Raw genomic sequence first — 15,770 nt, forward strand, 5'->3', positions numbered from 1 at the left:
GGAACAGCTGACAATCTGCGTTTCCTGAGCATCGTAGAAGATCTAGATCAAAACATTGTGTTTATACTTTTGAAAATAAATAATTTCGAATAATGAAAACCTTTAAACACAAATGAAAACATGAAATAAGTTTATATTCACTCACACCTGCTATTGAAAACAACGAGACCTGTCATTATCCAGAATATGTCTTAGGTCTACATAAAGAAAGTACAAACACGTACAAAAAACAAAACTTGATTTAAATTTACGAGAAGAGGGTCTCTAAACCGATAAAACCATACTCTAAACCGCAAAACACTATATTCATTTGTGCCTTTCTGAACACCAATAATGTGATATGTGACAAATTTGAAAACAAATTATTTCAAAGAATTTTTGAAAACAAATTATTTCAAAGACAAGAAAAACTAGCTATCAAATAAAACCATTTAACAATTTCCTCTATCTTTCCAAAAAAAATGATGAAATCAGTCAAAATACAGAGTTTGACATACGTCTACAAAAAGAACGACGAAAACGAGGCAAAAATTGGAAATCAAATAATACTTTTGCGAAACGCCGGCGTCGCACTTAAAGCGCCGGTGTCGCCCTTAAAACACTAAGCAACGCGACCTTAAATTAGGAAGACTAGTTAACAAGTAAACAAAGAAACAGCAAACGGTAAATTTAAAATTCACGTCGATATTTTTGATAAAAAAACAGTTGATTTCAAAGTCACGGAGAACTTTAACTCTAACTCAATTAATTAAATAGGTTCCTTTTTTCATCCACGGGAAGCCGCTACATCTCTTAATTATCTTCAATTTTTATACGACTTCAAGAAGAAGGACAAACAAAGACAATAAAATCAGTTAATTTTTTCTGGAAGACGGAGTCGAAGCAGTAAAAGCTATGAAATACTAACTGAAGAGAAAAATGTACCCCATTGTGCCTTCTTTTACAACCCAAAAATATTAAATCTGTTCCGTCAATAAGATGGCAAGACAACAAAAGCAACCTTAAAGTTAAGAAAATGACCATAAATTAAAATTTTATGTGAAAACTTGTAGAATATAAAGACGATACGACCTTTTTTGCTGGTTTAGGCTGCAATTTGAACAACCAATTCAAAACGGCCATAGACTTCTGACTAAAAAACAAAATAGTTTTCCAAGATTGTTAGTTGGAAAAAGCAAATAATTGAAAAGAAAACTTAAAAAGACAGCGACAAATTTCTATCTGAATTATTTTTGGACTAACTATTAGATCAAAACTAAACCGGCTATTGATCGTCGTCGATTATGATAACGCAATTGTTCCAAATTTTGTGAATAGGGATGATTTGACAAAAAATCAGTATATCAAAATGAAAGGATTCATTTTGTATAATTATCAAGTTAAATTAACAAAAAACGCCCGCATTTTAATTTAGGAAAATTCTCAAATGAACCGCAAGTAAAACTAGGTTTTTCTGGAGTTATCAAAAATTGTGCCAGCAGTTGTAAACAAAGACAACGAAAATAAGTCAAATGTTTACAAAACGTTAAACCTCGATAACTCCAAGAGAAAAAATGAAATGCAGTTTTTTTGTAATATCTAGGCTGGGCGGGTTTTCTAGTGATGCCACTCACAACCCTTTAAAATGAAAACATCGATCAGTCAGAAATGTTTCAAAAAAACCAATAAACTGATTTGGAACAATAAATTCCTAATGGCTTTATTGATCCAATTATCATTTGATGTTTCATAGTCTTTTGTTACCATTCTGATTACCCATCAGAAACTTTGTCAAATTCTTCTTGTAATTACTGTCTCTTTTAGCTTTCTCTGCGCTGTTCAATGCACCCTAATATTACATAAGTTTCCCTTCGAAGTAACTTTTTTAATAAAATGGTAAATTTTTCAAGCAGATTGGCAATAATCTGGATATACTATGCACGGAAGAGCAACCCGGACCTAGCAGCCATAGAAAAACAGCGCTGAATAATAGAAAAAACGGCATGTTTTTTTGGAGCTTTACTCTGATCATGACATTTTTTACAATTTATAGTATGTAAATTTTGTGTCCTGTGAGTCATAGATCTGTTTCTGTTCAACGCAATAAATTTATTCATCTGGCTTTAAGCTGAGCAAAGCCAATTGACGCCTCTAATTTTTCTTGGCCGCGATAGTTACCGCCTGTCTTTTATCTTGGCAGAGAAATTTTCCGCGTTATTTCTCGCTGGGTACAATTACCCGCAATTTTTTTGTTTAAGAGGGTATTAGCTTATCGATGCGTATCATAACGCTTGATAGTAAAAGCAATACCAAATCAAAATCAAGTTTTTCAAAAACGCTGTCCATTGTCCTAACAATTAGGTTGAAAATCATTACAAAATACATACTAAAAAAATGTACAAAAACGCAAAAAACGCGATCAAGAAATAGAAGTAGTTTTAAATTAATCAATTCCTCATATGACTGCTTATTTTCTCCTATGGCTGCTCAGCTCCTCAGTTCCTTTGTGGAAGCAATTCTGGTAACAATAAACCAGTAGCAATTCCGTGCGGACAGCCAAGGTGCACATGTAAGTTGATAGAAATTTTGTGCGAACAATCGAGGCGGAAGAAGTACTCGTCAACACTGTGACAATCGTGTTTGCCATCTTTGAGAAACTTTATTTTTTTCCAAGTAAATGTCATATTGAGGAATTGAACACAAACTTTCATGAACAGGCCCCTTATGTGTTCAATTTGCCTGGAAACAATGCTAATCGAAGGAAATATCGCAATTGTCTATGGTTACATAAACTATATATCTGAAACGCAAAATTCAAGGCAGTATCATACTACACATGAGATAAAAACAGAACTAAAATAAACCTACGGGAGACTTAAAAAACCATAAACAGTAAACAGATGCCGTGGACACATTTAAGTGTAACCCTTCTGGCTGTGACCGAATTTGTAAAAATTGGACAGCAATGACTTCAATTAAAAAAATATCAGACTGTCACATTTATTGTTCCGACCCACTTTAGTGGGGGAGGAACTATATACTCAAATGGTTTTTTTTTGTTCAGTCAAATTTGGCCGATCGATATAATCATCGTAGAGAGTTGTGAATAGTATCATTAAGAAGCTCGGCCAGCGTAGAATATGGAATTAAAAAGATTTTTTCATTTTTTGCATTTCATAGGAAGTTATCGAGGTTTAAAGTTTTGTGAATATGTGACATAATTCAGCTGTATTTATTCACATTTTCGGTAATTTTGACCTAAATTTCGTCAATTTTTCTAATTTTTATTCTAATTTTTTTTTCTGCAGTGTTATTTATTTTATCTCTAAAGATGGAGAAGGGGTTGCTGAATTCTTCGTTCCGAGTTTTTTGGCTAGAATTTTTGCTAAATTTTTCAAATTTCTACTTTTTTCGTGAACAAATTTGCTTTTTTAGCCCAATCATTTTAAATTTTCTATAAATAGATACCTTAAAACTGCTGTGGTATTCTTTTTCAACTGACAAACAAGCTAGTTCTATACTCGCTGGCTTTCAGAGTCTTCTGGAATTATTAGTTCGCCAGTTTTTTGCAAATTAAAACTCGATAATTACACAAAATGCATTTTTTTTTGACAACCTGTAAAATTTTGTTGAAAAAATGATCTCTTTCGCAACCCTTTGAAAAAATGAGTATTTTGTTCCATTGCGCAATAAAATTTGGGGTGATCTTTATCGCGTCATGGATCCTAACAAAAAAAGTTTTTCTAGATTTTAATGGGGCGCGACTTTTGTTCAAAATATTTCCGCTATGAGAAGGTTTTTATGTAAACTTTTTTTCACTGAAGAAATTCAGATCAAAGCTTAATGAATGACAGATACTATTTTAAATAAGCAAGGAGCAACGGGATTATATTACGGTTTCAGAATAAGCTCATGGTTTTTGTGGTTCTGACCAATTATTTTCGATGAAAATTTTCATTTTTTTTCTTGAATTTTGCTTTCATTTGTTATATTTTTGTGGTCCAATAGCTTTTTGTCCTCATTCAAAGATCCACTTATTTTTAGGAGTTATGAATGAATCTAGACAAATCATTCAGTTATTATCTAATGTCTGTTTTAACTTGAATATAATTGTTTTAAGAAAATATTGGTTAATTTTTGAACTTTGCCACTATTTTTTATCTTATTTCTCCCATCTTGGGTTGCAGACTCCGTAAAAACAAATAAAAATCGATTTCTTGTTGGTCATAAATTGATGTTCGTAATGGTTTTATAATCAATTAATGTTCTCTTTCTTTTTATACAACGCGCTTTCAAGTTTTTCATTTTTGAGCGTAAAGGCACATTTTTTGAGTTCATTTTGTTGCCTTGTCAAAGTATCATAATAGTGGCAAATCCAAAGAAGGAAATTTATAGAAAACGCACATTGTTGGGAAAAAAGCGTAAATGGATATGGTAAATGTTTTAGTTATATAGTTTACGCTTTTTGGACTGAGACACAGTTATCTCGCAAAATTTAAATGGACTTCTTTTGTTTTTGCTTATGTTTGTTTATTTTGTTGTTGTACGCCATATACATGATTACGATAGGTCTCAATTGCTTCCCCAGGATGTATAATTCAACCTAGTTAAAGATTTCAGTTTATAGCTGTTTGTTTTAATGACTTTAAAATTGAAATAAGAAATTCTTTTTAAATATATCCCTTTGTTTTCATTTACGTAACCATGTAACTCGATCTCAATAATTAAAAACCTGAATTTCTTTTGTTCATTCATATATTTTTGCGCTGGGTTATACGTTGTGAAATATGGCTTCGGCTATTGATTTCACAAAATTTTTCGAGATTTCTAAACTGTTAAATTTTTGGGTTTCCTTTTGTTCTCATCTTCTCGTAGTCCTTTTCTAAGGAAAGATCATTGATGCTAAAATGAAACAAAAGTGACAAACTACGGTTCTTGTAGGTATGATCTTATAATTATAGTGCCTTAAATAGTGTGATCTCATAAAATTGTTTAATAAAATTTTGGCTTCTTTATATATTTGTTATTTTGTAGGGTCGTGACTTAGTCTCATTATTTACAGGCTGATTTGGCATCCGGCGTATCACAATCTAATTCAACGCTGCCTATTAAAATTTTAAGTCAGTTATAACTTTTGAAAATATTTGTTTTCAAAAATAAATTTGGGTTTTTGAGCTTCGTCATTTTTTTAAATCGTTTTTCGGTTGACTTGTAGTTCAGTCTCTGTAAACACAGGTCACAACACGTTTCCAGTGAACAGTGTTTTAATATATATGAGGATTTTGGCTTCAAACGCTTGTTTCTTGTCTTTGTTACTACTGTTACTACGACATTTCAGAAAAATATTTGGGAAATTTTTATATTTGTATTTTTTAAAGGATTTTTGTTTTCTTTTTAATTTATAACCTTAATCGTAGGTTCCATTGGCTTTGTAATTTCTTGCAATAAGACATTGGATAATGGCACGTCTTAATTGCTTCCTATGGAGATATAAATGAACATTTTAGTAACTGCAGTTGATATCTATTGACCTTAATAACGGTAAAATAATTGTTTTCAAAGAGGGAAACGGATTTTTGAACTTCGCACCTCGTTGCTCTGTAATTTCGTCTGCTATTTTGGATGACAGGACGCCTCCATCCATGATCAGCAAAAGTCCAGAAAAAAATACTGTGAATTGGCTTGAACTAGACTGCGAAGAATGAAACAAACATTTTTAAAATTGAAAACCGCTGTTTCAGTACTGGTGACACTCGAAATATAATGCCTCAGCACTGAACTGCTATATAGGTCCCGGTAATCATACAAAATCATTGATGATTTCCTAGCAATCATACAAGGATCGTACTTAGAAATAGCGTATGATTTGTATGACATCATATATGATCCTTGTATGACTACTAAGAAGTAGCAACCCGGGATGTGGCCCAAGTCCGGAAACCTACTTGACTGTTCATTGATAGGATCATACGAATAACCATTTTAAGCATAGAGTGACTTCAGAACTCTGCTCTATGATCACAACTTACTGATTAGACTGTGCAGCGTAAGAGCTTCACCCACAACCATAATGCATGTACTTACATTCTCCCTACGATCTCCTAGACTCCTCAAGATCTTCCGGACATCGTCGTCAATTAACTGAAGAGATCCCATTTTCTTGACAGCACCCAAGCCCACTAGCTAAGTTGTCCCAATCAAGTAAAACTGTTGAGATCTGTCACAGAAGCTGAAAAAACGCACGCGTGAAATTTCAATTTATAACAAAATCTGATTTAGGAATAACCAGATTTGAGAAAGCTCAGGAAAACTCAGTTTTGTTGAGAAATCAATGATAATCAATGTTTTTTTTGAACGGAAGGGTTCTTAGGGATAAAATGAAGTGCAAAAATGGTTAAAAATGAAACGGGCGACGATTTCTAAATAATAATTTTATATTGGAAAAGATTTTAAAAAAGAGATTTTAAAAAACGGGAAAAGATTTTCGAGACTTTCAAATAACACAAGTTGATTTCGGCTGCAACGTTTTTAAACAAATATTGCTTCTAAAATTTACGTAAAGTTGCAAGTCTAAATTATTCAAAAACTTTCAATTATTCTCCCGCAAAAATAATTGTAAAAACTTACACGCGCGATGTCAACTAAATGAATTAATTGATGTTGATTTTAGTAAAAAAAAAATACAGAAATACCCGATTCCTCCAAGTTCTGCAAATAAAAATAAATTATTGTTTTCCTTGAACAGCAGAAAATTTTCGATTGAAGCAGCAGATACGATAACAAGTAAACTAATTTAGTAATGGTATAACTCTAATTTATATTTCCAATTACTTTTTGTGTAGTCTAGTTTACTCATTAATTTTAATACAAACATGAAAAGTATTCATATATGTATTTTGCAGGTATTGTTGAGAATGGCATGTACAATATATAACAAAACACGTTGAGACTGATTTCAGATGATAGTGTGGTATGTGTTGGTTCAACCGATAGCTTCTAAAAACGTTTGATCGGCTCACATGACAGAAAAAATATGTTTACTTTATTGACAATAGCTGTTTGTTTATAAAAATGCTTCGGGGAATAAATCCAGCTATTCGGTCTTTTGACGGCAAAAACTGCCACATAATTTTGTAGGATCTTCATTTAAAAGAAGAATACAATCAATAACCACATCTACGTTAAATAACTAAATTGGATTTAGAATAATAATTGTGCTCAATTTTCAGCAGAAGCCTAAAACTAATTGAAGTTTCTGGTCCACATTTTATTTAATCCAAGTAAATTAAGACAATGAAAGGTAACGTGCGTTAGCACATAACTTTCCAACCCGACAGATGTCAAACAATAGGGCTTGTTTAAACTGGATGCGTAAAATATGTATTCAAATCTTATTATACAAGAACTATATCCAAATTTGGCGAAATAAACAACAGCTCAAGTTTTTTGTCATAACTATAAAAAAATCAAATTGGATGGCGTTTTATGAGAAAAATCCAATACTAAATTTCAGCTCCTTTAAATGCACGGACATCTTATATTGTTATCCAATGTGACAGCTTCGATGAAATTCGTGAGCCTCCTGTCAAAAAAGTTCAAAATTTGCTATCACTCCGATATAAATTGACGGCTGAGATGTAATCAATTTCAAAACTGTTTGAAAAATATTGGGCTACAGTTTTGGCCTTCAATGAATTACAATTTTGTTTTCAGATAATCAGAATTCTTGAATAAGAAAATTCAGTTCAGCGCTGTGAACGCAAAATTTTTACAATTAAGAAAAAATACTTTACTCAAGCCTAAAACAGTATACCAATTAGAATATTTTATTTAAGCAAAAAGTTCAAAGTGTCCTGGAATTGACTTTTTTTTCAGGTGAACATCTCCATGAACCCTACCTTATTATATCTGCATTGGAAATCAAGTCTCCATCAAAAAGTATTTACAAAAAAAGTAATTGACAAATACCCATTATGGAATAGAGAAATAATAGTTTTAAATTCTACCGGTTAGTTTACTCCTTTTCTGCAATGATTAAACGAATGAAAGCTAAATTGGCTTTACCATGACAAAACGTCCCTAAAATTTTTTAGGATAATCATTATTGAAAACTTTTTGCAATATAGCAATTGTTTTAAGTAACTTAATAAACCTAATTGCATGTTAGGAAGGAAAAACATTCGAAAAATTCAAACTTCAATTTTCTTTGAGAAGTAAAATTGAAAATTTATTCACAGTACTATTTAAAATAAAAAATACTAGCCCTTTGAAATTAAAGAAAATTGAAAAAAAAGTTTCCATTGATTTAAATCTTGTATGTTGTCCAGAAGTGAGTTAATTGGCATGTGGCAAATGAACAAAGACCGGAAACCAAAAGAATCTTAAGTAATGGTTACATGACTCTGCTTGAAGTCACTGAATACTTCTGGCGTTTATCGAAAACCGCGAAGCGGTTCGAGATATTGAGTTAGAATTTCGAAGTGACATCTGCAGAGTCACGTAACAATGCTTAAAACACGAAACACGCACGTTTTAAAATTACTGAAGTCAGTGCTAGTCAACTTCTGGATATTTCGGTGTTTTCAAATGTGCACATGAGTTTTTTAATTATTGTTCATAAGCCGTCGGTTTCTACAACTTTGTATAGAATTCTGTGCAGAACACAGAGTAGAATCAAGATAGGGAACATGTACCAATTGAAAGTATCGCGCCTAACACCGGGAACTCTGAATGACATTCGACCCCCCACCTCCCCCCCCCCCCCCACACACACACACACACACACACACACTCACACACACACACACATACACACACACACACACAATAAGTTTGCTATTTAGGAAGCCGCCATATCGGCGTAAAAATCATCACCCCCTCACCGTATATCATTAGATCGCGTGTTTCGTTATAGGATTTACACATATGCCTCTGCACTTTCAGTTGGTATATGTTCCCTATCTCATGTGACTTAACAGAATAGTAGGGCTGGAAGTTGAAACAATGAGGTTGGATAAAATTTGGAGGTTGAAACAATAAAAGAGTAGTATCAAATATTACAGAAAGTACTTTGTTCTGCGTGAAATCACTTAGATACACGTGATGCAAGACAGAATTGAAGTCTATTTTGGAAAATATGCGGTTTTAATTATTTTATTAAAGTATTTTTCTTTTATTGATTGTATGAGCTTACCATTGAGTACTTTTGGGTCAAAACCGACAGATTTTCACTCACGTTTTTTTCTCGCCGGAAATCTGGTTGAAATGGGTTACTATAACTCTACCCAGTAAATATTCTATATCGAATTAGCCCGACCCAAGTAGTAACTACGGACCCAACAAGGTAATTGCGCAATTGAAGTTTACTTCGCTATGTTAGGTAATCGATATCAACTCAAATGTATTGTAGATACAATCCTTGAAATGACCCCTGAGAGGTAGAAGAAGGTGGTGCCCAAATTGTGATAAGATGCGGCAGGAAACAATTTCGAAAGAAAACAGTTAAGTACATTATTAAGCTAACATTACTGGTCTGAAAAACTACTTTGGCCGCCATTTTGGTGCAAAAAGCATATTGTATCTCTAGGCCGATTTTGACCGTGACTAACCGCACCTGGTAAAGTTTTAGAAATAAGAAAATTTTACTACAGATCAGAACATTTTTTCGGTTATATAAAACTAGTGGTTATTTGTTGATAACTAAATCAGTTCATGGGGATAATTCAACAGCAGTTCATTAGCATAATTGAAATAAGAAAAGGTGAATAACGAAGCTGATTGAAATTCAACCAATTGCACTGTTTCAACTCATTAAAAAATACATACAAACATGTTGAAGGACTCGATTGTTACCATTTGACGTCACATAACTAAAAAACAAACAACTTAATATTCAAGACTGACAAATTGCTTGACAGGTGACATAATACATTTTCTGCTCAGACGTTTGAAATAAAAAAATTCCCTTTAATTTTTAATCAGCTTTAAGCGGCAATAAATCACTTTTTCAATTATGATTCATTCAAAAACGACCTAAACTGTTCCTATTTTAATGGAATTTCTACAATCACCAAAAAAGCAGAGAATTCAATTCTCTTGAACCATTTTTATCTTTCGGCTGCTTTGATAAGACCGCTTTATGAACCACTGCAAAATCTGTTCCAACATTGTTGTCTTTTTGTGCACAAGGGTTAACGTGCGATGTTCCTCTATGCGGTTATTCAAAAGGTGTTCCGTGCACTAGAGCGTACAAATGGAGCCAATAAACAAAACAATCCAGGAATACAATTGGGAAAAAAATTCTGGCTACGCCCGGGAACTTAATGTCAATTTCCCACTCTAATTTACGACTAAAATGATATCTTTAAAGACCATAACAGCACACACGCGTTATTCACTTATTCAAAAGTAATGTGCAAGTTACTAACATGCTGTAAACTGACTAGCGAAAATCCTGCAGTTGAACTTAATTATGGGAAGCGTAAAGTTATCAGGACCGTCGATTTTCGAGCATAGAAAATTGAAAAACACTGCATTTGCCGGTTGCTGTTGGTATTTCAACTGGAGCATTTCTGTATAAATCATCAAATTTTTCCAGGTATTGAAGCAATGAAGCAGACAAACCAACACGACAGATAGTCAAAATGTAGTTTAACGAGGAAAATTTAAAGTAGAGGTGGATGAATCCAGAACAGGACACTCCAGCGTTTCTCGGCTGCAAAGACTTATTTTTTAAATGTCTAAGCCTTAAGGAAGAAGTGAAAATTTTTATTCTTTTTTTCACCCAGCTATCAGTATCTCCCATACCAACCAACAGGAAAAATTAAACACGCTTTTCAAAATCAAGAAAACTGTGAAAATATTCAGAAAAATTTTTGACAATGCAGTTTTTGCTATTTCTCACATAGGAAAAAGAAATGTTAAATTTTTGAAAGAGAAAAAGAAATTTTCCATAAGTAAATAGGGCAAAAAAGGATTATTTTTTCAGAGAACACGAATCAGAACACAAAAATTTTAGAAAAATTAAAATTTCCATTTTCGTATGTTTTTAAACTGGGCAACGAAATGAAATTGAGAGCAGTGATCACATCAATTCATTTGGTATTTTATTTCAAAATTTTCAAATTGACATTTAGATGGTTTGTCATAACCCTGGTCACCAACAAGACCGATCAACAGCCTATTGAATCAAATATCAGCAGTCCACTTCTTTTCTCGGCACGTGAAGTACGCTTTTCTTGCAATTTGTTTTGTTTCTTACCACTTCCGTTAGTTAAGAACAAAAACTCTTGATTAGAGGAATTATCATTCCTTGAACAGTTAGTATTGATTGCCTCACTCATATAGTTAACTAAAAACAATCGGACAAGCCGCTATTATGCAATAAAACCGGTAAAAATGCAAAATATTCAAAGGTTTGAATCTTTGGTAGTATTAAAATGTTTAGCCAGCTAAAATAGCATTCAGCGGTTTTTGATGCAATTTTAAAGAACTATAACAGTTACTACTGGAATAAGCTTTGAGTTTTACTTCTATATTTTTCATCCCAATTGTTTTGCTCTAATAGGATACTTTTGAAATAAGTAATTTTCTAATAAGAAAGAAGACTAATTTGTTCACCAGATCATTGTTTTTTAAGACACGCAAGGCAAGTTAACCTGTAGCACAATTGGCATCCGCAAACAAAGAATGTTGTTTCAAACCCAACTCTTTCGCTATTTCGCTCAAAACAAAATAAAACTTCCAGTGTTTGTATTTAATCAGATATTTTTCTCCAAAATTTGCCATGAGTCTGCTTTTTTAGTTGATTTCGAGTACGAGTTTTGCGGAGTGGAACTAGTTTCTCCATTCTTGAGAGTGCTTTCCCCAGGCGAATTCTACAAGTTTCTTCTGATGCCCTTTTCGGTAACTTTTTGGGAAAAAAACTTACACATAAAAGAACGATTTAATAACAAAAAACGTTAACAAGAAAATTGTAACTGTTAGCCAGTCAGAATATATGTATTCGTTATGAATTGTGAATGAAAAATATTAAAAAGAACGTTTTTAGTTGGATAATACCTTCCGTTAATGATTTCATCATTGATTTCAAACTAATATACTGTTCGTAAAAGCCTTTTGTCCGACGAAAATTTTGTCGTACTATCTGTATAGCGAGTGCGGGGTGCATTGGTGACACCGCGCCAATCACGTGGGCAAAAGTTTCTGAAATCGTCCTCTGGGATTTGGCTATAGGTATAATGGACAGTTTGAACTACCGTTTTTTGAGGGGGGGGGGGGGGGGGGTGGAAATTTTTACGCGTCCCCATATATGCATTCTCGAACTTTCCGGAGTTGGTACAAAGCCGAAACTAAGGCAGCCGTTTTTGTCAAAACTGCGCTGTAGTTCTCATTTCGTCCAGACCGTCCAGTAACGCGGAGGAGATGAATATTGTTGTTCAATTGTCATGAATTACTCTTGAGAACGTTTAGTAGGTGACACTTTCTGAAATGTGGATGGTGGCACCGAAATTGAGGCAGAAAATGAAGATCAGGGCGGTGCATATGCAAGGGAATTTCCTGAGGTGAACTTAACAATCGGAGGTGAATTTAAAGTTCGGCTTTCTATCCAATCGAACTCAAATAGCGCGTGCTATATTACTTCTACTGGGAGAGGCTGCGATGACTGTAAAGAGCTTTGTATGCTTTATTTTCTTGTCCGCTTTCCGTTTCTTTTTCATATCCCTGTCTCTTTCTTATCAGTTTTCTGTTAAACTAGGGCCATTTCTTTCAGCACATCGTCTGCAGTGGTTCTTCCGTTCTTTATGTGTCCCAAACTTTTCTAATTCAGCATTGAATAAGTTTAATGCTATCTTTCTCGGTTCTTGTATTTGATTTTTATGGCATTGTTTTTCACTATTTCAAGGACAACAAACCAACCTCATTGAGTCTTTCAAGGTTTTTTTTGGACCGGTGATTTCTCTTTTTATCCTTCCTGCTATTTTCAGCTGTACTGTTTTCTCAGAGAGTGGAAAAAAGCGACAAACATTTTGTACTGCAAGAAACGTTGTCATTATCAGAACGGTGTCTCTAGCGTTGATTCGCTAGAGGACTGGCTCTGGTTATCCCTTATTCTACCTCCATGTCACTGCGCAACCGATGTTTCGTCTCGCTGTCGGGCAATATTTTTTCGGGCACAACAATGTTGTAATCTAAATAGTAGTAAATGATTTTTTCTCAGAACAAAATAGATGTATACGCAGAGAAGTACAAATTTTGTTTAGCGGTTTGTTAAGTTTTTTACCAAAGTGTGCTTGCTTCGAAGGGAGAAATATTTTTCTGTCTCTTGTTTGCGTATACGTATTTGATTTGTCACTGACTCTATTTTTAACTGCTTTCTTAACGAATTTCTGTCTTTTTTAGCTTTTTTGTTGCAAGCCAGTCTTCTTATTTTCTGTCTTATTCTTTTCACAGGTCCTGTCGCTCTAAGATCACTAACTGGGCCAGTTGAAACAGATTGCTGAACGTACGGTCAACCAAGACCATGTTTGTGACCGGCAACAGAGCATTTGAAAACTGCTAAGAAAAGAGGCTGTCAACCCAACGAATCAAACCCAAAACGAAGTTAAAACCAGTATCATAGCTACTTTAATTGTTCCGACCCCACTTGTGGGGGAAGGAACTATATACTCAAATGGGTTTTTTTTTTGTTCAGTGAATTTTGGCCGATCGATATATTCGTCGTAGAGAAATGTGAGTGGTATCATTAAAAAGCTGGTCCAGCGTAGAATTCAAAAATAAAAAGATTTTTTTGAATTTCGTTTTTTTCGAGGAGTTATCGAGGATTGAAGTTTTGTGTGAACAATGGGATCTTTAGCATGATTGTTCACTTTTAGTACAATTTTCTTCAAACTAAGATCTTTTTTACGAAAACATTAATTCAAATTTCTATAAAAAGAATAAATTTTGAGTTCGTAAAAGTTGAATGCAAGGCGATAGAAAGACTAGTTCTGGTCTCATAGGGAAGTTCACTATCAAAAAAAAATCGAACTCTAATTGAGAGCCCTTTTTTTAATAAAACTTTTCTCTTTTTTGCTTTTTTAAGTCACCTAGAGACAAGTCACATTTTATATCGACGTTCTATTAATGACAAAACTCCTTTATAGTCGAATGAAGCGCAATGAACAAAAAACGTCGTTTTCAAGGAATTGCTCATGTTTTTTTTTGGCTTCGATTCTGAGTTTTCGTAATTTTGAATGAAATTTTGAATTTCTTTTTGAAGTTTTACTATTTTTTTTGGAGTCCTATGGTAGGGATTCATTGACTAACAGTGCAATATGTTCCATAATGAGCATTAAGTGAACATGTCTATTTCATTGAGGGGGCGGCTAATGGCTGTTAAGACTTAAAAAATAATTTTTCGAATTTTTTTTTGAATATTAAAGAATCATAATCTTATTATAGTGAATTGTAAATCAGTCCAGGGGTGAGAGCACCCTCTTCCTTCCTACTGCAACCAAAATTAAACTGGTTAGCGGTTTTATCTTCTATCTATTGGTTATATGACTTCAATGACAAAAAATTTCAATTTTTTAAAATTTTTTTTGGATTTTTACGTATTATTGGTTACTTTTGAAATCTTATCACATTATCCAAATATTGACAGTTCCCATTAGCTTAAAAACGATGTTCTGTGGATGACCAATAAAAATTTTAAACAAAAATTTATGGTTTAAATGGCTTCGACACGTTCTTCTTGCACTTTTCTACTGATTTTTTGGTTTTCTCCTGTTTTTTTTTTGTTGTTTTAATAGTCATTATACTTACTGTGATCTCATAATGAATACCTATGCATGACAAACATAAATGTACTGCCACCGGGGCATCTTTGAGCGTTTTTATTGACTTCCGTTGAAAGCTATTGAATTTAATGTCTGTTAAAATAAAAATCATTTTTCGAAAATTTTATTTGAACAATAACAATTCCTAAATTTTTCTTGAACTGTTAGTGAGTTTCAGTATTGACTGGACCCACTTGCTTTTTACTGCGACTAAAAATATTCTGTTTAGCTGTTTTATCTTCTAGCTATTGGTTATATGACTTCAATGACAAAGATTTCAATTTTTTTAAATTTTTTTTTTGGATTTTTTGAATTATTGGTCACTTTTGAACTCTTTATCACATTATCCAAAGATTATTGTAATCCAATTGGCTTAGAGAGGACGTTCAGTGGATCACAGAGAAAGTTTTCAGAGAATAGCTTATGGTTTAATTGTCTTCGACACTTTCTTCTCGCATTTTTCTACTGAATTTTAGTTTTTGCTGTTTTTGTTATTGTTTTCTGTCATAAGACTTATTGTGATGTCTTTTTAACTATCTATGCATGACAGACATCATTTTCCTCCCTATGGGTTATATCTGAGCATCGTCATTGAGCTCCGATGAAAGATTGAGTTTACTGGCTGTTAAGGGTTTAAAAATAATTTTTCGAAACTTTTTTGAAATTCAACCATTCCTAATTTTTTTTCGTGAATACTCTTGGTCATTGTTGGTTCTAACAGAATCCATTTCCGTTCTACTATAGCCAAAATTAATCTGGTTAGCGGTTTTATCTTCTACCTATTAGTTTTAAAACATCAATGCCACGAGAATTCATATTTTTTTTGGGTACTTTATTTTGTTTTTCGATCCTTTTGAAATCTTATCACATCATCTTACTGCTGAGAGTCCCTATTGGTTTAGGGAAGAAGTTCAACGGATCATAAATAAAGTTTTCAGGGAAGAGCTTATGATTTGAGTTGCTTCGACATTT

At 33.3% G+C, this 15,770-nt stretch overlaps 1 protein-coding gene across 1 annotated transcript in view; it reads right to left on the bottom strand.

The window, feature by feature from the left end:
• Positions 1–6,850, bottom strand: part of LOC142354145 (spectrin alpha chain, non-erythrocytic 1-like) — a 201,999-nt gene extending 195,149 nt beyond the window's left edge. Inside the window, exon 1 of the mRNA XM_075406411.1 lies at positions 6,064–6,850. Within this exon, the coding sequence (XP_075262526.1) occupies positions 6,064–6,135 (72 nt within the window). The 5' untranslated portion in view covers positions 6,136–6,850. The remainder of the gene's footprint in view (positions 1–6,063) is intronic.
• Positions 6,851–15,770: the final 8,920 nt, after the last annotated feature.

The sequence above is a fragment of the Convolutriloba macropyga genome, chromosome 15 (genome assembly GCF_964194025.1).
Source record: "Convolutriloba macropyga chromosome 15, txConMacr16.3, whole genome shotgun sequence".
Lineage (NCBI taxonomy): Eukaryota > Metazoa > Xenacoelomorpha > Acoela > Convolutidae > Convolutriloba > Convolutriloba macropyga.